Source organism: Hermetia illucens, chromosome 3 (assembly GCF_905115235.1).
Source record: "Hermetia illucens chromosome 3, iHerIll2.2.curated.20191125, whole genome shotgun sequence".
Taxonomy (NCBI): domain Eukaryota; kingdom Metazoa; phylum Arthropoda; class Insecta; order Diptera; family Stratiomyidae; genus Hermetia; species Hermetia illucens.
In genome coordinates this window covers 132281626-132307101 of record NC_051851.1, presented here as the reverse complement: position 1 = coordinate 132307101, position 25476 = coordinate 132281626, and the positions used below count along the sequence as shown (strand labels likewise).

The window sequence follows — 25476 nt, the reverse complement described above, 5'->3', positions numbered from 1 at the left end:
ACACTGCTCTAAGGACAAAGGGGCAGAAGTGAGGGGGCGTCTGATGAGTTGCTTCTGACCTGCACTGAACCGTCAGTTATTGTCTTATTAGTTCATTTTATAGCAATAATGTACAGCAAGTTGCTCCAATTGCAAATCACAATAGCAAAAGACAAAATGTAATATGTTCACTATTACCATCAAATCCATGTAGATGTTATCACAGCCGCCTTCTAAAAGATAATCTTCTAAAACAACACCGGTTATGTGGTAAAAATAAAGAAGCTAACAGACCTTAAAAAACCCTGGCTTGATAGTAATCAGAGGTATTCGCATAACCAACGATGTAAGCTCTCAAAAGCTACTCAAAATGCCTACAACGTTAGTGATGATCTAGAAAAAATGCGATGCCTTTTACAGAGAATTTTCCTTCAAAGTAAAGGCGTATTTTAGTTTAATAAGAAAAAGAAATAAATTTGAAACTTCATTAATATAAGGCGGAAGCCAAGCAGTTTCCTAACGGCGATGTGCAGAGATTGTTTTTGTTTTTAAAATTATTTTTATTTTTAAGAAATAGGTAACAATAGTATATAGATTGGAAAAATGAACAATAAAAAAAAACAATCTTTTAAAATAACAAAAATAACTTAAATCTAATGGCCACTGTGGGCTCTCAAAATTTTTGAATAACGATTTACAGACAGAGAAGAGAAACAGTAAGAAATGAAAATCTAATTTTACAATAAGTTGTCGGGAAATGACCAAAAACCCGACAGAATTCACTTGGCCTTAGTGGCAAATAAAGAAATATAAAAAGTAATAATAAATATTTGATCGCTTCAAAAGACACTTTTAACTTAAATTATTGTTCTTAAAACTATCATAATTATAGATTTTATATTACACATTTTTTCTTTTTTTTTTAAAATAACATCCATACAAAAAAACAAAGAATAATAACGTATGTATTTATAAGTTACAACTGGAGACAAAATCAGCACCCGTTCAATGTATACATATTTACAAAGCCCCACCAAGAAACAAATGGCAGGACTGAGCACGGCCACCGCTAACCGGCATCCCGCAGCCACCAGTACCAAGATTTCTCTTTTTCATGCCGCTTAATGTCAATTGCTCTGGCTCTGGAGTATCTCCAGTCGAATCCCGGAGCCCCCACTGTCAAATTCGGGGGGTATTCTATCCTTTTGTCCGTGGCCCGCCTATGTATATGATACATAACCGGATCACCGGCAGAATCAAGAATTAGACCATTCCTGTCAAGATACACGAACGCTTCGGGAGGAATGAAGCCTGTCGTGAGAGTTTTCTCGAAATACCCATCATTTGGGTAAAACGGCTGCGAAACCCAAGGGTTCTCACCATGCGAAGCAGATCGCACTATATGATTCCGAATCAATCTGACGATAACTGTATCGATTCTTGGCACAGCAGCAGCTGCATACATCACTTCATTAGTTACATAGTGCTCATAGTTTGACGAAGCAGTCCTATTAAGCCCCGTGCAAGCACGCAGACATTTCCTTTCAAAGATCCTTATTTTCTCCATTTGGCTAGCACTCAAATTAAACCAGATAGCACACCCGTAGGTAAGCACCGGTCTAACCAAAGTAAGATAGCAAATAATCTTAACCTTCCGGCTAAGATGTGGAGCATAAAAGAGTCTTCGAAGAGACATGAATGCCTTGCGAGCGCTTTCTAGCGCGACTTTAACGTGCTCGTTAAATTGGAGACGCTCGTCAAGACGCACACCCAGGTATCTAACGCACTTCTTATGAGGAATGCGCATCTGAACTATCCTCGTTCGCGACAATGTGGAAATCTCTCCAATTCCTTTTCAAGTTCCTATTGGCATACGCCAAGTATGTGCAGAGATAGGTTTACCTTTTTTGCACACAAAAATATCTTGTTCATTTACTGATCATTTTCAGAGTATTTTCCCCACTTCTCATCTCATCGTTAACTTGGTCTGCAGAAAAGATGATGTTAAATATTAAAACGAACCCAAAAATTGGTGTATTTTGGGTCTCCAGTGCATTAGCTATTTCCCGGAATCTACTAAATTGAAATGGAGACTCACAACACTTGTAATTTTCGTCTTATTAAAAATGGCGCCCAACGTGGGGCCCTTGAACACCAAGTTTCATTTAAGTGAAACCCTTGTGAATAGCTTATTTTGACTGCAGATTTTATTTTGGATTGCCAGAAAAGAATGACTACTTGCTTCTTAACTAAGCACCACATGCGCTTATTTTTCTTCACAATTTTATCAATATCACACCCTGGGGCGCTGCAGTTGCTTCATCCATTCCTATTCCACCTTATAGAGGAGTTCTTATCTGCTTCTTTGTATTCTTTACAATATACAATACTATCTCGGAACGCATTTTGATCATTAACTACCTTGGAAAGAGTCCATCGCAAGGCGAAAATTTCAATTGAATCTCAAAGCAAGTAGTATGTATTGGTTCCTTCGAAAAAGGTCTAAACTTTAATTAAAATGCTATACGAAACTGTTCTAAAATCCATCTTGATTTACAGAGTCCAACAATATTGACGGCGCAATGGTTGAGGGAATAAAACATCAACCTCTCAATCTCGCTGCTTTGGGTCTGAATCCCAGTCGTCATGGGTGGCTGTATTTTCCTTGTGTTCGTCTCGCCGTTGTGACCTTATCACTTGCACAACCTTTATTCTGACGACAAATGAAACTAGAGTGCAGTTCGATTGTATGGAAGCCCTAACACAATAACTATGTGTTATCAGTAGATAAGAGGGTATCTTGTTTCAAGATGTATTAAGTATATTTGTGGGATTAGTTCTCATATTATTGCTGGGGCTTTATAGTACCTACAGCCTTACGACTTCAATCCTACCCTAAGAGCATACTTTTCAAATAATATTGTATATATTGACTTTTCTAGAGAAATACCCTAGTTTTGAACAAGTCCTCCCGAAAATTTAATCAATGTAGATAATCTCCAAATTCTATTTGGATGCTACAAATTTCACTTTGTTATTGGTGGACGATGGATTGAGCTGGATACCTTACTTTACTATACTTTTGTTTGGCCTTTTGATTACTGTACGCTTGTTACTTAAACCATAGTAATAGTATGATGATAACTCAACTGACAAATAGAGAGAAAACAATAAAGATAGGAATAGATGCATGGATTGCCTACATGGCCTCCACAAAGAAGCGAACAGAAAACATAAAGTTATGTCAGAAATAGAGACATACATAAACAAAAACACGAATCGAATGGATATGCTTGCCAGAACATCGCTATTCTGCCAAAACTTTTCACGGTGAGCCATTACTACCAGACAAAATGACTACTTTGTTATTTTTTTTAAGAGGACTACACTATGGCATTCCTATGCCAAATTATACCTTCAAATCCCTGACATAAATTATGATGAGCGGCACAGAAGGTTGCAAAACGACTGTAGGCTTCATCCAGAGAAAGCCACAAAAAATGACATGAGAGAGAGCTAGTTATACAATCAGACAGCAAAACCGACGACAGCGTTAGTTACTTCGATACGTCAGTGAAAGCAAAATTTCCATAACTGAGATTCAGGAGCTGGTTCGCGTAAAGAAAGGAAAGTTTACATTCCAAGAAAAGGAGATTGGCCGTTGATCAATGTCTTGTTAATCAAGCCGATCAACCGGTCCAGCATACAATAAATGGTGGTGAACAGAAAAGATAGGAAATGATTCCACTCATACCTCAGTGCCAAATGCAAGCAGCTTAAAAGCATTTTAAAAGACCTGCCAACCGTCTCTAGGCTACACTGGAAATCACCAAGACTAGCAGGACGGTGTCCAATTGAAGGTGCATGAGAAGAAACGCCTCTCTAATTAGCTTATTGTTAATAAAACATGGGCCAATTGGCAAACGAATGAAATCGAAGGAAGCAGCAGACCCCGGCGGCATCGCAGCTGAGCCCTGGAAAGCAAAACGAGGGAGCAAATCCTTTCTGACTCTGATGGTAGAATACCATCCAACCCGCGGAAAGACACGACCCTCGCAATACGGGGAAAGAAAATCAGTTCAGGAAAATGTCCCATTTCTTCGCCCATTCGGTTAATATATATATGAGGGCGGTTCAATAAGTGCTTGTGTTTGACGACCGAGGGCGTTCCTGAGGGAAGTGTGGTATTATCGTGATGTGCTGTCATCTATCAAACGACGGAGGAACAAATTTCAGACTGATTGATAGGCTAGTTTGGATTTGGCAGATATTCTAGTAAGACGTATTTGGTGATTTTTGCTAAGTATCGTTCGATAATTCCCTTTTTGTTTTTAGATGGGAAAAAATGCGAGGAGATAAAAGCAAAGTTGGATGTTGTTTATGGGGACACTTCGCCATCTCTGACCACAGTTCGATATTGGCTCAACGAATTTAAACTTGGGCGAACATCCGTTTTTAATGAAGAGCGACCAGGACGCCCGGCAGATGTGGTTACCGAGGAAATCATTCAAACAAGTCAGAATACCGGAAGCTCGCGCTTCGGGTGTAAAAGTTTTGTGTTCATCTTATGTGAGAAACTTCTACGCACATTTTTCCATCCGTATATAGCTACAAATCTAACACATTCCTTCATATTTTTCCAAACTACAAGATATGCGTACATATTATAGCCATATATATTATTCCCACCCTACAGAAACAAACTGCCTATTACCGAATATTGTACATATCCATGCACGAATATAAGTTGATCGTACCTATATTTCCGGTTTATTTCATCCACAACATGTGTACATATATAGTACGTATATTGAATACCGCTGGCTTAATGGTCAAATATATCTATCTGGATTAACTACCCCCAAACTTAATTTGCACGTATATATACCTACACACACACGTGTGTCTGTCTGGAGTAATTAACATTGTATACAAATAACCCAAAAATTTAAAATGAAGTGTTTCTTTGTGACCCGGCATTCACGTGAGCTCATTTTGATGTGGTATTAACGAATAGATATGGGATGATGACGTCATATACGTTGTAAAAAGCACGAAATTCACAATAAATGCTCTATAACTTTGTTAATAATAGGTTTTCTTTAAACCAAATTGTGCCTTATGTCATCCTTTACATAAATGCATAAACGGTAGGGGGGGAGGGAGTTAAGTAAAAAGTAAAAAGTAAAAAAAAGTATTATTAACTTTATTTATGCAGGTATGGGGACGGCATGTATTTTGAGGCCTAGATTTCGCTTAGATACATCACTGTTATTTATTTCAGATTTTCCGGTTGGATAGGCTCTGAAAACGAGACCTGTTACACTTTTTGTGAGCCCCCACTCCCCTACGTTTCACCCAATATCTAATAAGTACTAATTGAGCTCTTTCATTACAACATGACTACATTCTGTGAAAAAATTTATACCCTCACTTCACATGTCTGGGGACAAATTCCTTATTACATATTGTCGGAGCAAGTGAATGGCTTATTTTACGCTTAAAACTTGAGAAGGAAATAGAGTCAAAGAATCTAAGCTGTAGGGCGTTGTAGGACCTGCATAGCCTCGGGATCAGAGAGTGCAAGTAAATCTCGAGCTCCGTGAAGGGTACACCCAAAATATCCGCAATACGTGTATTATGAGACGAGGCGGTACGGAAAGTAATATCTGAGTTGGCGGAGCAGTCCATCAGACAAGAATTTGAAAAGGAAAATCAAGGAAGTTACGGCGTTGCTATAGGGAGGAAAGATTGAGGGAACGGAGTCATGATGAATAATCAACCCGTGGAAAGTTCGTTTTGTAAAAGAGACCAGACTACACAGCAATATTCAAGGATGTTTCTGACAAGGGAATTGAAGAGTATTAAGGACGGCTGGATTGAGGTAAAGTCGGAGGGGGAACGTAGGATAAAACCAGACATTTTGGAAGCTGTAGTGGTGATGTCAACGAACTGGAAATTGAAACGAAGTTTGCCGTTGAATATTACACCCAGGTCTTTGAAGAAGGTCAGTAGTGAAAGGGGTTGTCCAAAGAGAGAATAGGAAAAGGATGTAGAGGAGCATTTAAGGGAATAGCACATCCAGTGGCATTTGCTGGCATTCAGTGTTAGCTTGTTGACCGAACACCAACGGACTAAATTTTCAAGCTTGGACTGTAAGAGAGCACAGTTCAACGGAGACGAAACAGAGGCAAACAATTTAAGGTCGTCTGAGTAAATACAGGCAGGTGAGGATGGAGGCGAGGTCATTGATAAAAAACAGGAAGAGTAGCGGACCAAGTATAGAGCCTTGGGGAACACCGGAGGAAGGAGAAAAGGAACGAGATGAGTAACCAGGAAAAGCAACTTTGCAGGAACGGTATGAGAGATAGAAGGAAAGCCAGGAGAAAAATGAGAGAAGGAAGTCTAGTGATGAAAGTGTAGAGAGAAGAATGTTATGGTCAATTGTATCAAAGGCTTTGGAGAAATCGGTATCAATAGCATGTACCTCCTGTCGTGAATTCAAGCATTTAGCAACAAAGCTGGTAAAGACCAGAGGCTGAATTGCTTGCGCACCCCCCGAATTCACCCGATCTGGCTCCCTGTGACTTCTTCTTGTTTCCTAACATGAAGAAATATTTGCTCAAAGGAGGAAGTGATCGCCGAGGCATATTTCCTATCCTATTTTTTAGAAGGAATAAAAAAATGGCAGGAACACTAGGAAAAGGGGATAATGTTGAAAAATTATTTTTTTTTTTTTAAATTGTGGTATTACTTCTAATACTTGTATTTATTGAATCGCCCATCTAGTATCTAATACTAAAAGGACTTTTTTACGTAGCCGAGTTTGTCTCCCCACATCTAAAGAAGGTGCTTGACTGAGTGCACACAAACTCATCTAATAGGCAGTGGGACAACACCTAGAAAAATTCGTATGCTGGGTAAAATTCTTTAACCACGAACCGAAGAATATTCCTCGAAGTGTCACGGGTATATCAAAATCCAATTCGTGTATCTTTTGGTGTTCATCACGTAAGCGCCTTCGCTACTCCTCTTTGTTCTTGTCGTGGACACTGTCACACGGATAACTAATATTCGTCACTCACTGCGCTAACAGATGATGTTTTATAGCGTCTCGCAACAAAATCGATCACAAGCTGCTTTTTCAAAAGGGGAGTAATTGATTCATTCCGCAAAGTCTTCAATTGAGTCTGAATAAAGCAGAGTTTTTGATTATAGATTTAAAGGACGCACTGTCACTATCACTGGAAATGACCTGCCTAGAAATAAGCAACTTTAGTATCTGGGATCATTGCTGTCAACCAACTGTGTTATAAAATTACTTCACCTACATATCAGCACAGTTTGAATTAAGCGGCGTCCCAGAATTGACTCTGTTTTTTGTCAAAGCATGAATGATCGCCTCGATTTCAAAATCTACCGTAGTGTCGTCTGCCCTGTCACCCTCTATAAGACAATGAACGCTGCCAGACGATAGTGAGACGAAGATGTTGCATTGGATCATAATAACAGCTGAAGTTGGCCCCATCCAGAAAGATTTGGGAGAGAGCCAACTTCGATAGTATGAGTATGTAATTTAACCTGATAAAAACTCACTAGCTAAGATTTTGATGTCTATAAATTGCAAGTTAGCTTTGCGGTTAATGTAAGGATGTTTTTCTGTTGCGGTGCTATTTTATATAATCCAACTTTTGTTTCCTAACCTAATTTACTTCCTGAATTGAATTTTCTTATTTGCTAGCTTGAAGACGGCTACTTGGTATAATTCGTAGTTTATAATTTTCCCTCGAGGAGGAATACTTCGTTCGCATTGCAATTGACTTTTCCCATTTTCATTAAAGCCCTTTCTTCTTTCTCAGATTACTGTTACCCTTAGAACCTCATTCAGTTCTCACTAATTCCTCTTATCTACGCTTATTTTGATGATGTAGCACTCACTTCCTTTTTCTGCTTTTTCCTCCGAAAAACTTTTCCAACCACTGTTTTTCTTCATCTCCCCACCTGTAATGTGTGTGCACGTATCATGTAACAACTCGCATTCTTGCAAAACAGCATCATCGAAACAAGCGCGACGCGAGATAGATTATCGCATCTCCTTTTGCATCAGGTGCAACCCGCACCAGTTCAACGCCCATTCGGTAAGGGATCAACATGGATACAAGCTGTTATCATCTATATTTTTCATTTTGACGATATTGTTCTAGATTCCAGAAAAACTGAACTCTTCCAGAAGGAACAGGAATAACCGGCACGAATTCTGGACGCATCAAGTAAGAACAATAATCGGCTCAGCAGCCTCTTCTTTTCTTAGCAGATGCAATTCTGAGGGACGGCGTCTTCTGTTCACGTCCATTCATTCCACAGCAATAACAGTGATTTCAAATTATTTTCGCATGGTCGCCCACTACGGCACTACCTCCTGCTGCCCCATTTCTTTGAAACGGTGGAATACTATTCCCTAATCCTTACCCAAAAATAAAACAGAAATATTTCAAAAATTGCTCTTACTGTAATTTTTCTCATATTACGAGATATCATAAAATTAACAATGGAGGACTAAAGGGTTAAAAGAAGAAACATCAAATAATTGAATAAATAATTGGTTGTTGGTATTTCAATCCTTTATAATTGCTTGCAAAAATGAACAGTAATTGAGCCCAATAATAATAATAAACAAGGCAGAACAAAATGATTGTTTTACATAGAATATTAATTCAAATCAAATCGTGACATATCTATTAGTAGTAGCTTATGTGATTAAGTGCTATCAAACGACGGATAAGGTTCTGTAGCACATTCCAAACTCGTTCAAATTACCCATATGTTCTTGCTGAATTTTACTCTATGAAATACGAAATAATATGAAATGATATGAAATGATATTAACATTTAATTTTTGTTTGTTACAAAACAGGGGGAGAGTGCAGGTTATATACGGTTAGCACATTTTCTTCGTGACTTTTATTTTTCATCCTTCCATCCCTCCTTTTTTCCAAAATACAATAATACCGAATCCGATATGATAGAGTGTAATAAAAATTCGTATAAATATATTATTAATTCCGAGTTATCACAATCTCGGCAGATGCCGGATTTTACCTAATACTAGCACTAAGTGCCAAGCATTTAGGCTCGGACGATCCTACCTACTTAAAAACTAAAGGGGCACTGATGGTGGTGGCCGGTGGTAGGTCAGTGGGAGAATCCGTCCAGTACTCCCCGCAACATCGAGCACGTATGCAGAATGGTGTACTTCTGCATGGTTTGAACCAGACTGTGCGAAAGTCCCAGGACATCAAGGGAAGCCGTGAGGGATTTAGGTACAATACCTGTAGCTGACAATATTATGGGAACTACAACCACCCGCTCGAGACGCCAAATTTCTTTGATTTCCCGAGCCAATGGCTCATAGTTCACCTTCTTCTCCACGTATTTCCGTTCAATGTTGCTATTATGGGGGATAGCAACATCAATAATATACGCGGAGCGACCCGTCTTGTCAACTAACAGTACGTCAGGCTTGTTGTGTGCGGTATGGCGATCAGTCAGAACTTGCCGGTCCCAATACATGCTGTAAGCAGAACTATCAAGTACTGCTTGCGGCTCATATCGGTAAACCGGACATGTTCCCGTGATCAGCCCATGCTTATATGCAAGGTTTTGATGGATAACCTTACATACAGCATTATGCCTGGTGATGTATTGCACCGGTGCCATAACAGTACAGCCAGAAATGAGATGGTCCAACGTCTCTAACGCCGAACCACACATTCTGCACTGGTCGTTCTCCACCCGTTCTTTCATGATGAGCTTTTTATAAGCTCGGGTGGCGACCACGCCATCCTGAATGGCACACATGAACCCCTCCGTCTCAGCAAAGAGCTCCCCAGCACACAGCCACCTGTTCGACAGATGCAAATCGACAAATGGCTGCCAAAGACAATTCACGTGTTTACCGTGCATTGCCTTCGACTTCCATTCCTCGATCCGCTCCTGGTCCGACTTCACCCCACTCAGAGGATTGAAAGATCGATCCTTCAAGTTAAGTGGAGTCAGTCCACAGTCTGCCTTACAGACAGCCGCATGCAAGGGACTCGCCTGCTCTTTACTATAAAAATAAGCGCGCAGCGAGTCGACTTGGCGATGATGTTGTGCCGCCACGTCAACCACGCCCCTACCTCCGATGTCACGAGGCAGGTTCATCCGCTCCACGGCAGACTTTGGGTGATGCATTCGGAATTTGGACATAGTTGTCCGTATCCGCCGCTGGACGTTTTCCAGGTCGGTCTTCGTCCACGGCAATATTCCGAATGCATAAGCCAGTGAAGGGATAGCGAATACATTCAACGCGCTTATTTTATTCTTCCCCGAGAGATGCGATTTCAGCACCAGCTTCACACGTCGCAGGAATTCGGACAGCAGAGCTTCCTTCAGATCACCAACTCGAGCATGGGTTCCTTGCAGAATTCCTAGGTACTTGTAGAAGTCTGTCTCGGTCATAGCTTCGATGTGGAGGTCACCAATGCTATGTCCGGCATGCGGCTCGTGATGACCTTTGCGAATGGCTTGGATTCGACATTTGTCTAATCCAAACTCCATCCGAATATCACGGCTGAACATGTCTATTATTCGCAACAGACTTCTAAGATGGTTGTCAGTACCAGCATACAGCTTGATGTCATCTAGGTACATCAAGTGTGTCAGTTCGCACTTAGCACGTAGGCCATATTTTATTGCAAAACCATGCCCTCTAGCATCATTCAGTAGCCATGAAAGGGGGTTCAGTGCCATACAAAACCAAAGAGGACTCAATGAATCCCCCTGGAAGATGCCCCTCCGAATACGGATGGGCTCTGAGGTATTAGCACCCTCAGATGTACGGACTGATAAGGTGGTATGCCACCCTTCCATGACTGTCGCCAAAAACTTTATTAGTTTCGGATCAATGCGATACAGATGTAGGATGTCGATTAGCCAGGTATGCGGAACGCTATCAAAAGCCTTGGCATAATCGATATAGCAACTGAAGAGGTTTCTTTGGCCTCTAGTTGCTTGTCCTACAACTACCGAGTCGATAATGAGTTGCTCTTTGCAACCCCTTGACCCAACTCGGCAGCCCTTCTGCTCCTCGGACAGAATGTTGTTGGTCTCGAGGTGCGCATTGATCCTTCCACTAATAATGGACGTGATGAATTTGTAGAGGGTTGGTAAGCAAGTGATCGGTCTTGTGTCTGCGGGGTCCTGCACCGTGTCCTTCTTAGGGATAAGGTAGGTAATTCCCGCAGTGAGGAAAGGTGGAAATTCCTCCGGCCGACTCATGACCTCATTTATACTGCGTGCCAACCGACTGTGTACGCTGGTAAATTTCTTATACCAGAAATTCTGCACCCGATCCAGACCTGGGCCCCTCCAGTTCTTCGAGATGTTTATAGCTCGTCGAACTTCCTCTTCGGTAACATCCGCGAAATTCATGCCAGGTGTATTGGCATGGCGGGTGCCTTCGGCGGTGATCCACTCAGCATGCTCAGCATGCTGGGCAGGTAACCCCCAAAGTCCACCCCAATACTCTTTCGCTTCCGTCACCGAGAACTGTATTGTCTGGGCGCTCTGTTGGGATTCGTTGAGAGATCTGAAAAAGCTCCGCTGGTTCCTCGCGTATGTTGCATTCTGGACACGTCTGGAATAACTTTCGCCATACCGTCGTAACCGACTGCATATGACAGAAAGTTTCTGTTTTAGTGTGTCCAGAATTTCAACTACGGGTGTCTCACAGGGGATGGCATAGTTCCGGTAAACCCTCTGCACTTTATTTCTCACCCGTCGGCTGGCATTGCCAGTGCTGATCTGAATCAGTCTAGCAATGTCCTGCCTTAGTGAGTCCCGCCGACGTTCCAGACGAATTTTCCATGGTGGATCTCTTTTGTCACTCAAACCAATAACGCGAAAGCGAATCTTCTGACCATGCAATCTGATAGCCGCAACTGCACCACAATACACAAGTGATTGTAGTTGCAGCAGCGACATATCAGCACACAGTCGAGACGCAATCTCATCATTGATTTGAGATAGAATTCCCGGAGTTGCTGGAGATGCATAGAGCCTGGGAATACCTGGTCTATGCAAAGGATCCATATCCGAGAATTCTATACACGCTTTTTGGAATTCGTCCCGAACTTCAGCGGAAACCTCAGCTGGACGGTGGAGAAGAGTGCTTCGGCGAGTACTGAACCTGTTGCCCGCAGTGCGGCGTGGTGTTGTTGATGCCGCCGCCTCTGCCCCCATCGACTCTCGGTCACCAGTTTCCCCGATGACTTCAAGTCGAACACGTTCCCTGATGGTGGCCGGGATTGTGTCACTGCGAGTGATGAAGCGGTACTGGTCTGCGACTCGCTGCACAGTCACGTGCGCGAATTGCGGGAAACGCTCGACGAATCTCTGGTGCAACAAGGGGCGGTAAGATGTTGTACCCGCCCCCGCCGTTATTTCGTAGTAGGAGCGGATGATGAAGAGGTTCATTTCTTCAGTCCATTTCATCCGCTTCCTACGCGAACCTGCTGAAGTGGTCGCCACAGATTGTGGCGAAACAGCTGCAGCAGGCGGAGCTGTGCTCCTGGTCGTCGTGGCGCCTAGACGTCGAACCGCCCCACGACTAGCGGTTTCGACGCCGTGCTGTCCATTACGAGAGCCCGACCCAGTCACCAAGTCAGACGACTCCCGCCGGTTATCCGTACCGGACCTTAAATTTCTCCTTCTTCTCATTTTTTGGTGGTGCATTTTATCCCTAGCTGCCAGGTGTGTAGATAGCTTCCTTAGTGAGTAATCTGCAAGACTGCAAAGTTCCTGCACTTTCCTCACCTACCCCCTGAGACGCTGCGGTGGCGTACAGCCATTCAGACTGAAGCTATCTATCCCTCCTCCTTTCACAACCGGGCTTGGGACCGGCTTCGGCGGAGTTAATATTATTAATATAATTATTAATAGTTACATTTCGCCGAGAGGTTAGAAGAAGAGGATGGTCTGGGGTGGCGGTAGAAAGCGATATGAATTCCGATATGATTCAAATATGTCACTTATTTACACAACTTTGAAGTGTTAAATCGAAGCAGTAGAATTACCCACAAATTTCTTTTAAAGGAGAGAAATTCACAACCTGTTAAAACCAAAACTGTTGCGCCTGTTCTCCCAGGAAGGTTTTCATTATTAATAATAAGCATTGTGTTGAAGGATATCAATTTTGAAGGACGAACTAGTTTGATAGGCAGACAGTGACACAATAATGATTATTTTGTACTAATGGTATTAAGTGATATTTGTAGTAAATGCTAGGTAAGGGTCTCACGATTGTCAATGTAATTGATTTATGGAATGACATGACTCAGAAATACATGTGTAGGGTCCCCCGACTACCTCAGCCCTTAGACGCTCGACATAATTTGGATTGGGTGTTGTTGCAATGCACGAGTTTGTGTATCACATAGTCAAACAGTTTCTCTAGATCAAGAAATGTAATTCAGGGAGGCCGATCCTTTTCACGGTATTTCTCCAAAAACAACCATGCCATGTACCACTTTTTCTTAGATAGATTGAAATTTAATCATATCAGGAAACTATAGAGCATCATCTCCATTTTAACAGCGAAGAACAATGATGGTCCTCGACTCACACAATATAGAGCAAATAGCGGCATTTTCGGTGCGCTTTCCCACAATGGAGCTGCGCCCGGAGGATAGTGCATGCAGTGACGGAGCCCGCATATGAGACGAAGGGACTGCAGAGTGAATTACCTGTTAGTATCTCCTCCTACAACATGAAACTGGCGGAGGAGAGGGAAGCCAGAGACGTGAACGAAACTAACTTGATACCAGTACGAGTGGTCATATCTATGCAAAACGGACACCGCAAACCAGTACCATACCCCCAAGTGTGGCTTTTCCCAGAGAAATCAAACACGAGGGGATCGAGTCTCTGGTGCTACGGTGCGGAGGAAACCTCGTCAAGTTTAAGTCGAAAAACATAAAGATTGGTGAAATTTCCCTGCAGCATACCGAAGCCTGTTCCTATTTGCTGACAGCAAGGCTGACAAAACTGCAGGACTACCCCTATATTTTCTGATGCAAGAGCCATGGGTTCGATTTAAAAGAATTGGTGGCATTGAATCAGTACAGGGGGCTAAGATCTTCTACGAAATACAAAAGATCGAGAACTTGTGTCCCAATGTCAAGGCGGTTAGAGGCAACCATGCTGAGACAGTTCTATTGCTAAGGAATCTGGTAGCAAATGCAGAATCAAGTGCTCTCAATCTCTTAATAGGTTCTTCGGTAGGGGGGGGGGGGCAATAGCAAACGCAGGGTGCGCCCCTATGTTCGCAGGACCGAGAATAAGTGAAGTAATTGATCTAAGAATCTGTACTTCAAAAGTATTAGAGTTTATTACAGACTGACGGATACTAAACGATTTCTCATTGTCAGATCACCGATATCTAGTATTCAATCTGACTATTGCGGGATAACAGTCTTTAATACGGATTGGCCAAAGTTCAATGAACCTCCTGGCAATAAAGTCCAGCTCCTTAGGCGACAAAGGACTCCTTTGGCGCTTGAAGATGATTTAGAAACTCTGAATTGTACACTTTTAGAATGCTATTAAGAGGCTTGTCCTATTTCCTGAGGTGGATACAACTGACTAGGCTGATCTTGACTAATGTGCAAGTCCAGATAAAAGCAGCAGGATCACTCTTAAGATCATTCGACATCAACAACGGTCTAAGACAAGAGGATTCCCTATCATGCGTCCTCTTTAACCTGGCCCTGCAAAGTGATTGGTAATGCTGAGGTAAATGCGAGGAGTACGATCCTCTTTAAGTCCACCCAACTACTGGCCTATGCTGATGATATCGACATCATCATCGGGAAGAACGAACCGAGACGTGGAAACTGCCTTCATCCAGATCAAGCAGGTGGCGATTGGCGCGAGATCTTGGGCTGCATCACCCGAAAAGTCTATAAGGGCAATATCTATGGCAGAAAAAGAAGACGAGGCAGACCCTGTCTAAGGTAGAGCGATGGCGTAGGCCAGGATGCCAGACAGCTTTTAGGGATATCCGGAGTTCCTTATTAAGGCAGGCCTAGACCATATACCGGTTGTTGCGCCGATGATGATGAATCGATAAAACTGCAAAAACTCACGAAATCAACCAGGCAACTTCCGATTCGTGCTTGTAAAAGCAATTAGAACAAAGACTGATTACACTTCCGGAACTCACAGCGTGAATATAAGAGGCTCATTTAACGTTCGAATCGAGACTCTTTTAGAGCGTACTGTGAGGAACTTTACGGCGTAAGACAGATTTCAAAACTGTGTAGTGCAATTAAAAGGAATAATTCGACCAAGTTGGGCTCTCCTTGGAAATGCGATGGTGCTTTCACGAAGTCCAGAGGGGAATCAGTACAGACCATCTTGTAAGTACAGCATCCGGGAGACCTGGTGAGAGAAGTGGAAGGGGGAGAGTTGATGGTCCTTGCAACCCCTTCAATACGCAAGTGTTGCAAGGTGAACTGCAAAACTGCGAAAGCGGTTGTTACCAATGAAAAGGTGAATGCTACCATATTGTTCTTCGAAACACTTCAAAACACCTGGCATGGATAGCATCTGTCCAACAATGCTAAAGGAAGGTATGCAGCACTTAGAGCGACTGCTAAGAAATATTTTTCTAGCAAATCTTGCTTTGGGCTATGTGGTTACCTGTAGGCAGAAGGGTAAGGGGCTAAGGTCATCCCGTGTGTCGGATCCGCATAATCGATTTCTATTGGCATCAATTGTATCTAGATATAGAGTATGATTTTTTGATATTCGGAGACGTTCGGAAATTATAGTGTTAAACACGTGATAAGTCACATGCCAGATTTATGTCGTTCGGCGTAATAAAGCACGTATTTATCGAATGACGTTCGAATGACTTCGCTAAAAGGACAAGAATTGAAGCCAACGCTGTTTCTTCAAGAAACCTAAGGTTTATGGTGTAGGTGTAGCAGATAAATGATCAATGAAGACTTTTTAAATGGGTTTTTCTCGAAACTGTGTATTGAAAATCTGCTGCCACCATAGTCAAAAATCTACCCAACGGAATTCTTTGAAATTTTCACGACTTATTCAAACAATCCTTAAAAAACACCAAAATTCACAAAAAAAGTTTAACAAAGCATTAAAAATTTAGCTTTTAATATTGTTTGATAATCCTAGTTTGCAGACTGTAGTTAAGTCTGTACCGCCATTTACTTTTTTTCTTTAAAGTACCGTTTGCCTCTTTTCTTTTAGATAATCGCATGCCCGGATAGTTGAGTGGTTAGGCGCAAGGCTGTCGTACGGAAGGTCGTGGTTCAAATCTCACTGGTGGCAGTAGGATTTGTATCGTGATTTGAGGTCGGATACCAGTCGACTCAGCTGTGAATGAGTACCTGAGTCAAATCAGGATAATAATCTCGGGCGAGCGCAATGCTGACCACATTGCCTCCTACAGTATACTGTTATGTGCCGTTATGGTCTTGAAAGAAGTGCTCTAACACACTTCAAGGCCCTGATCCAATATGGATTGTTGCGCCAACGATTATTATTATTATAATCGCAGTGCCCTCCAGCATGACAGCCGAAAAACACTTTCTTTTTTGGAGATAGGCGTATAAATTGCTCTGTATTTCAATAATGAACTATGGTATCGGGCTGGAAAAATTATTACGCATGCTCAAGATATTAATAAATATATAGAGAAAAATTCGTATTTGTATCTTTATCCAGTTCTTCACAAAAAATTTCCAAAAAAACAGCCTTCAAACGGAATGATCCCCCTAAGGTAGGCTTTATTCCGAAGCCTGGGAAAGATGACTATTCTAATCCAAGAACTTCAGACAACTCAGCTTGAATTAATTTTTGCTGAAGGGTTTGGAGGGGCTGGTTCAGCGTGACATCCGTGGGGAGGCGCTTAGGTCGCCCCCACTTAATGAAAACATGCTTACAAACTTAGAGAGCCCTGTGCGTCTGTGATTATTCTTTGATTTCGAAGGTAGAGGATGCCACTCTAAAGAGTGAGTACGCGATGGGGTTGTTCGTGGACATTGACGCGAACTACAAAATTTGTCAATACACGCTTATGCTGATAACGAAGCTGTGCTTGCTGTTGATCGGGATGTTGGAACGGTGTGTAGAAATATTCAATACACGCGCCGTTGATTTGATAAACAGTTGGTGACTCAGGCATAGACTTTCAGTTAATCCAAATAAAGCCACAATGGTATTATTTACAGAAATGAGAAAACTGGATGGACTTGGCCTCCCAGAGATGAAGGGCGCAACCCTTCAACTCTACAAAGAAGTGACCCCGTGCGGGTCACTCTAGATAAAAAGCTTCTTTGAAAGAAACATGTAGAGGTAAAGTTGAAGCGAACTCTCACATTGGATCTTTGCCTCGACTTGAGGGCAGGCCTCATGTGGTAATGTGGACATAAGTTGCTATCATGCATCCCTAGCGGGATGAGTTAAAGTGAGACAAAAAAGGTTTTCACCGTAAACTAGCCGCACTACAAAGAACTGTGTATTACTGATACAGCTCTAAATGCATTACTCAATTGCAGCCTGTGGATATATTCATTCAAAGTACTGCAATGAGAGCAGCTCATAAACTAATTCGATTAGATCTCTGGGGAAATAACGGACGTGGGAGACACAGAGCATTGGAAGAGTTGTAGGGAGAACTGAATCCAGTTCTTACAATGCCTTCCGATTCTCGGGTCCCCATACATCTGTTTAATAGAAGATATGAAGTTACCCTGAAACATAGGGAGAACTGGAAAGTCCCAGAGAAATACTTGGCGGGATATATAGAAATCTTTTACGCCTCAAAAGTAGAACAGGGCTCTGGAGCCGAAGTCTACTTCTCGAATAAAAACAAGAAGTGGGCTTTTCGTTTGGGATAATATGCAATGGTTTTTCAAGCTGAAGTATATGCGATCCTAAGGGTGGCAAACTGGATGATTGAAGAGTGGTTGAAGGGCGGTCGCACCACAATCAGCAGTGATAGCTAGGCTGCATTGAGGGCGTTGAATAGTCCTTTGATCAGTTCGAAAATCATTCAGGAATGCAGAAACCGTTTGAAGTCTGTCTTTATATTCAATATGGTGAAACTACCCTGGCTTCGCGGTCACTGTGGTGTAGAGGAAAATGAAATCTCGGACGTTGTAGCAAAAGAGGGTTCAATTTTCTCCACCCCAGAACCGAAACCAGCAATTGGAGTATCAGTTACATTGGCTAAGGCTGTCTTCAAAAACTGGGTACGAGTTTCCCCCAATGACAGCTGTGATGTTATTAGATGCTGTTGCTTTTCTCGATTTCATTCATTTCATTGATTTTGCGACTGTGGTACCCGCTGAACCCTTTTAGCTACAAACTTAGTACTTATTGAGCTTACTAGAAAATCCTGCTTATAAGGATATATGGCAACTCTTAGTTAGTGGTTTTGATATGAGCTGATCATTCATTTAGCGCGATCGAGTGAGGTGGGGATGGAGGAACAAATCGAAGATAATATGTACGGTATTAAGTTGACTGTGATCAAGTTGGAACGTTCCTTGAGCATAAAGCAACCTTAGCTTAGAATTTAACCCTTTAGGATGGATTAAGGAGAAATTCGGTATTTTCGTCTGCGCAAGAATTTTCCCGGCCATATGGAAATTCATTCACGCAATTTTTGTATAACAAAATTCGTTGGCGGTATGACGTATCTCCCGGCTTTTTCACATTTCTCGCTTCAAATGATAATGAAAATCTCAAAATCCGTTCGCTTCCTCCAAATAAATTCACCTTCTACTCTTAAAATGCCTCCTACGACCTCCTTTGTTCAGGTACAGTTGGTGACATAAAAGCCATATATATATCGATGCTGCGTTAACAAAGCCACCCACCCGCCAAGGTACAGTTGCAGACTATCGTCGATCAACAACCTACTTCGCCACGCCTACTGCTTTAAATTTTCCCCGTGATTAGTTTCCCATTATGTTTCGATGTTCTTAGGCGTCCTATCCATATTTTTTTCACTCATGCGTCAGAAATGTAGAAAGATCGGAACCTGCAAAGTCTGGAAGAAAATGCATGCGGATAATCAACATTAATAGCTAAATATCCGCCACCTTGCAGCGCAACTAATGGTCTGAACATTCCCCGCAGTTCCATCTACCCATCTGTTAAAAGTAGCTATATTTTTATGAAATATAGTGGAGGTATGTGGTTTGCGGAACCGTTCCCCTGCAATAAGTGGCACGGTTTTGTGCTGTTTTGTGTTGTGTTTAGGAGGGTGTTTCCGCATGCTCAACACGTGCTACCTATGTTTAACATATGCCTGTGACACAATTATATTTCCCAAACCTTCATCAAGAACTTCGTACTTCAAAAGATATTGATATGAAAGCTGACCTGCATTCCTACGAAGTGCTACCTACCTTTCAAAAGTCACGGTAGTAATCAGGGTTTGTTGTTTTCATTGATATGTCATACAGTGAAATGCCAGTTAATTACATATATTGTAGCTTCATGTTAATATTAAATACTCAACAAGACATTTACAGTAAATTTGGGAACTACGCTTCTTATATTACAATATCCTTTTTCAATCTACCCTGATAAAGAAGTGATTGCGACAGTTTCGTTGCTTTAATTCGCAATTGATGCTGTTGTATAACATTCTTCAGGTTTTATGACTGTTCCCTTATGCGACTCGATTTAAAACAGCAAACAAGGAATAGGCGGATTTAAGCACCTGAAAAGAAATAAAGATTTGTACTACTTCTCCTAAATCATCTCCGTTATAATCTCACAGTCATCCAAGTTGAAAGGGTTACACCTATAACGCCTCCCGCAAAAATGGTCCATGGCTTTTGCGAATGCTGCATAAAGATTATTAATACTTTACGAAATTTTAAATTTTGATCCATCCAGTTGCATTGGTACAAAGCTGTTGTAAAGTGATAAGTCTCGTCAGCCATTTCGCTTCCACAATAACAACAAAGGGTTATTTCGAGGATCATACTTATGAAATAGCAAGAAAGGTAGACAACCTATATCAGATTGTCCCCAACGAAGAAAATATAAATAGCTGTCATGCATAGCGTGAACTCGGTTGAAATGAATTGAAAAACCAAAATCCTCGAAATGAAGCTTTGACAAAGATTTCGGAATCTGAAATATATTATATGAAAATTGTACGTTATTAGTCTATTTGATACAAATTAGGGAAAATTGCATTGCATGTCTTGTCTAGCATATGTAGCGACAAATCTAAATAATAAGTGGAGAATCCTTTATGCTTTATTACAGTGACTAATCTTCTCTCACTAAGATAAATACATGGTCACCTAAACCAAGGCAGTACCGGTCGAATTTCCCCGCCTCCCCCAGCATACTACTGAAAGATAGAAGCGAGATAAACCAACCAAAATCAGGAGGATAAATAGTCAAATGTATATTCAATCAAGTCGGGAAACCGGAAGCTGAACGCTTCAGGTATGAGAGGGTTTGTGTATTTCTTATATAAAAATTTCGTGGTACTAGGATGAATTTAAGGGGGGTTTTGCAGGCAGTTACAAAAATTATATTAATATATTATATTATTATTACCTTTGTTTGAAGGGTTATCGGTATGGAAAGTATTTCGGAGCCTAGACACCATATAGTGGCAGCCTCTTGATTTTTTCCAAATTTTTCGGTTGAGCAGTTTCTGAAAATGGGTCCGTTAAATAAATGATCAGTAAACCCCCCTCCCCTTAAATTCGACATAAAAGGATGTAACTCACTACATGCGTGAGTGTTCACATTTCCTGCCTTTCCACCAATTTTGTTGTCAATCGCTATAACCGTCTCTGAGAAAAATGCGTGTGACGGACAGACAGATAGACCTGTGAGGGGTGGCCAGATCTCCTATCAGGTGCGACCCCAGCTGGCGGAGTGGGGCATATCTATTGATGTGTAAATGTGTGTTCATGCACTTTTCAGTACCGGCGGCTTTTGGGAGTGAGCAAGCGGACTCTCGGTCGTCGATATTCCTCGGCCGCAGTGCCTTGGTGGTGGACAACTTGGAAGGAGGTGTTCAAACGAAGCACAACTCTGCCAAGAACACCAATTGCAAAGGCAAAGAGTGATGGGCTAAAAGGAGATAGCTAGCCAAAAAAGGCAATTTCGACACCCATTGGATCTGATCAAGAGGTACCCCAGCAATAGCAAATAGATCCATTTAGAAAAAGCTCATCAACTTTACGATCTCCTCCAGTATCAAAGCCGGCATCCATTTCCCTCCGGCAAAAGAGAAAGCTCATGGGAGCTCAGCAATTGAAAAAGGTGAAGAAGTCAGTGAAAATGCTCGCTTCTCCTAGTTGAGCGGGAATTCCAGCGATATAAGCTGGATATTCTGGGCCTAAACAAAGTAAGATGATGGTGAAGAGACCGCTGTAATGGAATCTCCTCGACTGCTACGAGACGGACACGTGGTCAGATTTAGCGGCGCAGCCTCAATCCTTGATCTAACGATTTTTTCATCGCCGGACCGGGCGCTCTGAGTGCGCGCCGCTCTAGCCTTTCCGCTGCAGGAGAGTCTTACGCACTAGCAGATTCTATAACAGCACAGTGGGACACTGGAGAGTACTCATCTCCCTCCTCCCGCACAAATGGTAAAGTTCTTTTGAACTCTGCAAAGCCAGGCGGTAGGAGACGCCAGCCTGGTGTCGAGTTGCTGTGACGGCCACCCAAGGTGCTCTTTCTCGACCTAAGAGCCAGTTTCTGACAGACCTCTAATTGCAAGATTCAGACCACACAATTGTGTGTAATGTCAACTGTGCAATGCCACCCACCAAAATAGACTTCTGATATAGTGAAGAAGGATACTGTCGACGTGCAATTAAACACGGTCCAGGAGAAGCTTCCTAAAGACGACATTGTGATCGTGAAAGGTGATGTGAATGCTAAGGTGGGATTTGCATGAGATGGGGAAACAGGGTCTTGGCGACTGCACCGAAGTTGGTGGATTTCTGCAACTTCCGCCACCGCGTCGTTGGTGGCACGTTATTCGAGCAGAGAGCCGACCATAAGGTCAGTTGGGTTTCAACTGATCGACATTATACAAGCAATCAGATCGACCACTTCGCGATCAGCATTCGATTTAGGAGTTGTCTGTTTGATGTACGAAAAAAGGCACTAAGATCAGCATCGAAAAGGATCACCATCAGATGGTCGCTTACCTTTGCTTGGGTATTGCGACCACTTCTCGAAGGGTTGGAGAGCTGCGACGCCCTAAACACAACATCGGCTGCCAGTACGAGCCAGCTGTCGCTCAACAATAGGAGAGCTATACTGACCGAACAGTAAATATACTGAGTAACTCGTCATATCATATCACATCCGATGAAGTTCCTCCTATTGTGGATGAAATAGTTATTCACCGTAACATGCGGGCACTTACTGTTCTTCCAGAAAAATTTTTTACGGCTACACCTGCAGTAAATAACGGCCTACTGCTTGCATTCGTATAGCAATTTTGGAAATCCGAGACCTTTCCCGGAGAGTAATAGAAGAGGATGATTGCCAAAATTCCAAAGAAGGGGTTTCTGAGTGCGACTATTAGAGGATTATCTGCGTGCATCCTGCCGTTGCAGTGATAACAGCTCAACTAATTCTGAAGTGCATCAAAGAACATCTCGAAAGCTTAATTGACAAAAAACAGGCTGGTTTCCGCCGGGGATGCTCCTGCACTGACCACATCAGTAACCTACAGACCATTTCGGAACAGTGCGCAGATTTTGCGTTTGTACTTGCTCCTCATCGATTCGGAGAAGGCTTTCAATAGCGTGAATAGGGATGGAGTATGTCTGAAGTGCTCAACGCAGGAGAGACATTCTAGGGAAACTAATAGCGATTATGAAAACTATATATGATGGTGCAAAATTTCACGTACTGCAGCGGTAAAATCTCGGAGAATTTTCTGGTTGAAAGCGGAGTTCGCCAGGGTTGCATCCTGACGTTCTTCACGCTGGCTTGTCCGGAGAACGCGGAGGAGCTCAATGGACAAAATCAACTTTTTATAAACCCTTCGACTACGCTGACTTCTGCTTGCTCTCTCGCTGGGTCTTGAAACTTGACATTCGGTCAGCAATGGATTTGGAAAGAGAAGGAAATGTAGTTGGACTAAAGATAAACACGCACAAAAGCAAGGTTTACTGTCTAACAGGTCATCGCGTTCTTATGTGCATTAATAGGCAGTGCATCGAAAACGATCAATTTGTATATCTAGGAAGCGTGGTTTCTGCCGACGGTGGTACCGAACTAAATGTTTCCCGTAGCATTAACAGCGCTAGATCCGCCACTCCCAGGCCTATATTTCCCTATGCTGTTGAGAAGTTTACAGATGATGTTGAGTAAGTATTAGTATACATGCGGCCTCCCATGTAAACTAAATATGTATTAAATCTATACATGCGCCCTCAACATGTAAACTCAATGTGTATCAGATTGATACATACGGCGCTGTACGTGTTAAAATCTTAAAATGCAGTTATCTCAACACCGAACGGCCGATTTCAGCGCCTTTCTTGCAACGGTCTCGAAATTGCGTAAGGATTCGTAAAGGATTCAAAGCTCCATATGTCCAGACCAGGGCAGTTCATGCCTGGCAAGACGCTAAAGGATACCCGCTTTCAACTCAAAATCAATTCAATACTTTTTCGATTTCCATTCGTTGGAAAAATATTAATTGACAGATATTAAAATAAGAGCGTCAATTATAGTAAACCCAGCTTTTTTAGTTAAAACCATGATGATTTAAAATTCTTTGAAAATTTTGAGCCATAGGAGTCCTGTAATTTGAAACTCTTGTCTTCCCTTCCCGATGAATTCTTACTTTGGGAATTTGGAAGATTAAAAGGAATTTCATTTGCGGCGGAGCTGCAACCGGCAAGTTTCCTAAATGAAGCTAAAGAACATAGCAAGGAAAAGATGGTTCAAGTTTAAGGCTCGACCTTTGCATTAAGACCAATCCATTAAATAATTATTAGTGTAATTAGTAATTTCAGTGTCATAAGGAAGGGCACTGAAATTATCAGAATCCATCTATACCACATCTCCCACCTTCTCTTACTTGCTTTTCTGCATTGAGTTAGTAACCTTACTTTTTGCATACAATAGAGTCTTGGCTTTAGAGAGTCTGAAAATTCCGCAATTTATAAGTTGCCCGTGCCGCATAATTTGTGTATGAGGACGATTAGTTAACTCTCCGCAACCATTTAGTTGGCATAAAAACGCATATCTATACACCAATAATCTGCACATACTGCAGATTTTGTGACTTTTAACGCAAGCCACTAATTCATTGTAATTCTCTTCATCAGATGCATTTTCATCGTAACCAATTCTCTCAATCCTGGCTTCCTGTACATGTAAATATCCTTTGAGTAACCACATAAGTATTCCAGGTAAAGTGTCGTTAAGTAGGTTCTGGTAGATTTGTATGATAATTCCGATGAGCTGGTAAGAGTGAATCGCTACATACGTTCGGGAGGATTTCTTCCAATCCCAAGGAAACCATGCTGGATAAAGAAGTCGACTTTCTGTTGCGAATAACATCGGAAATTCGCAAGTCGCAATAACTAATCCGTACATTGATGCATATAAAACAAAATATCGAAAAGACACTTTCTCCATGTACTCCAGATACTCCTTGTCGACTTCAAACTTCACCTCGGAGTCAAGCTGCACCAAATATTCACGAATTTTCCACAGTTCTTTGCGTTTTAAGTAATTGTTGAAGGTTTTCATACCACAAACTACCATACTTATTGTTAGAGTTAAATTTGAAACCACTTCCTTTTTTTTATCAAGTAGAAACATGTTGATAAACATCGATAGCGGATAATAGAATGTTATCGTAGTATTAAGGCAAATCGAATACACTTGGTAAAGAACTCGGTATTTCTCAGGAGGATCTAATCCTAGAATCCTCATCGTAACCCACAGTGCCTTTAAGGCGCGATAGTTGTTTACTTCCCTCATTCCGAAAGTGCCGGAAGTTCGATTTTAGCGTGGCAAATTCAAATTTCATTTATTACACTTCCGAAATGTTTATTAAAAATGAAATAACCTTAGAAGCAGGAACAGAATTCGTCTATCTGTCGATGTGCAATTTTCAGTATCTAGCTGGATAAAATGTTTCTTAGATTTGTCTTATATTTTATACCTTTTAAAGTTTTAGGGAAAAGTCCTATTATAAACAATTCACTGTCTATCTGCCTGCCCATCAGGAGATCGTTGAAACTGCCATCATGACATTTAATGAAAAAAAGCAAAATTTTAGGGAATGAAATATTTGTGGGCCGACTTTAAGGGGACTCCCAGGATACTTGCAAGAGGAAGGACATTTTTAAGCTTTTGTGTGAAACGCCATCTCTCTGCTCGGAAATCGTTTCACAAATTGTT

The 25476-nt window shown here is 41.8% G+C and overlaps 1 protein-coding gene across 1 annotated transcript; it reads right to left on the bottom strand.

Annotated features, from left to right (window-relative positions):
* Positions 1–19729: 19729 nt before the first annotated feature.
* Positions 19730–25005, bottom strand: LOC119652152 (odorant receptor 2a-like). The gene is made up of 3 exons (XM_038056097.1): positions 24143–25005; positions 19839–20010; positions 19730–19780 (listed from the first exon to the last, which is right to left on the bottom strand). The coding sequence occupies exons 1-3, from the start codon at positions 25003–25005 to the stop codon at positions 19730–19732; spliced, it is 1086 nt and encodes a 361-aa protein (XP_037912025.1).
* Between the last annotated feature and the right edge of the window lie 471 nt (positions 25006–25476).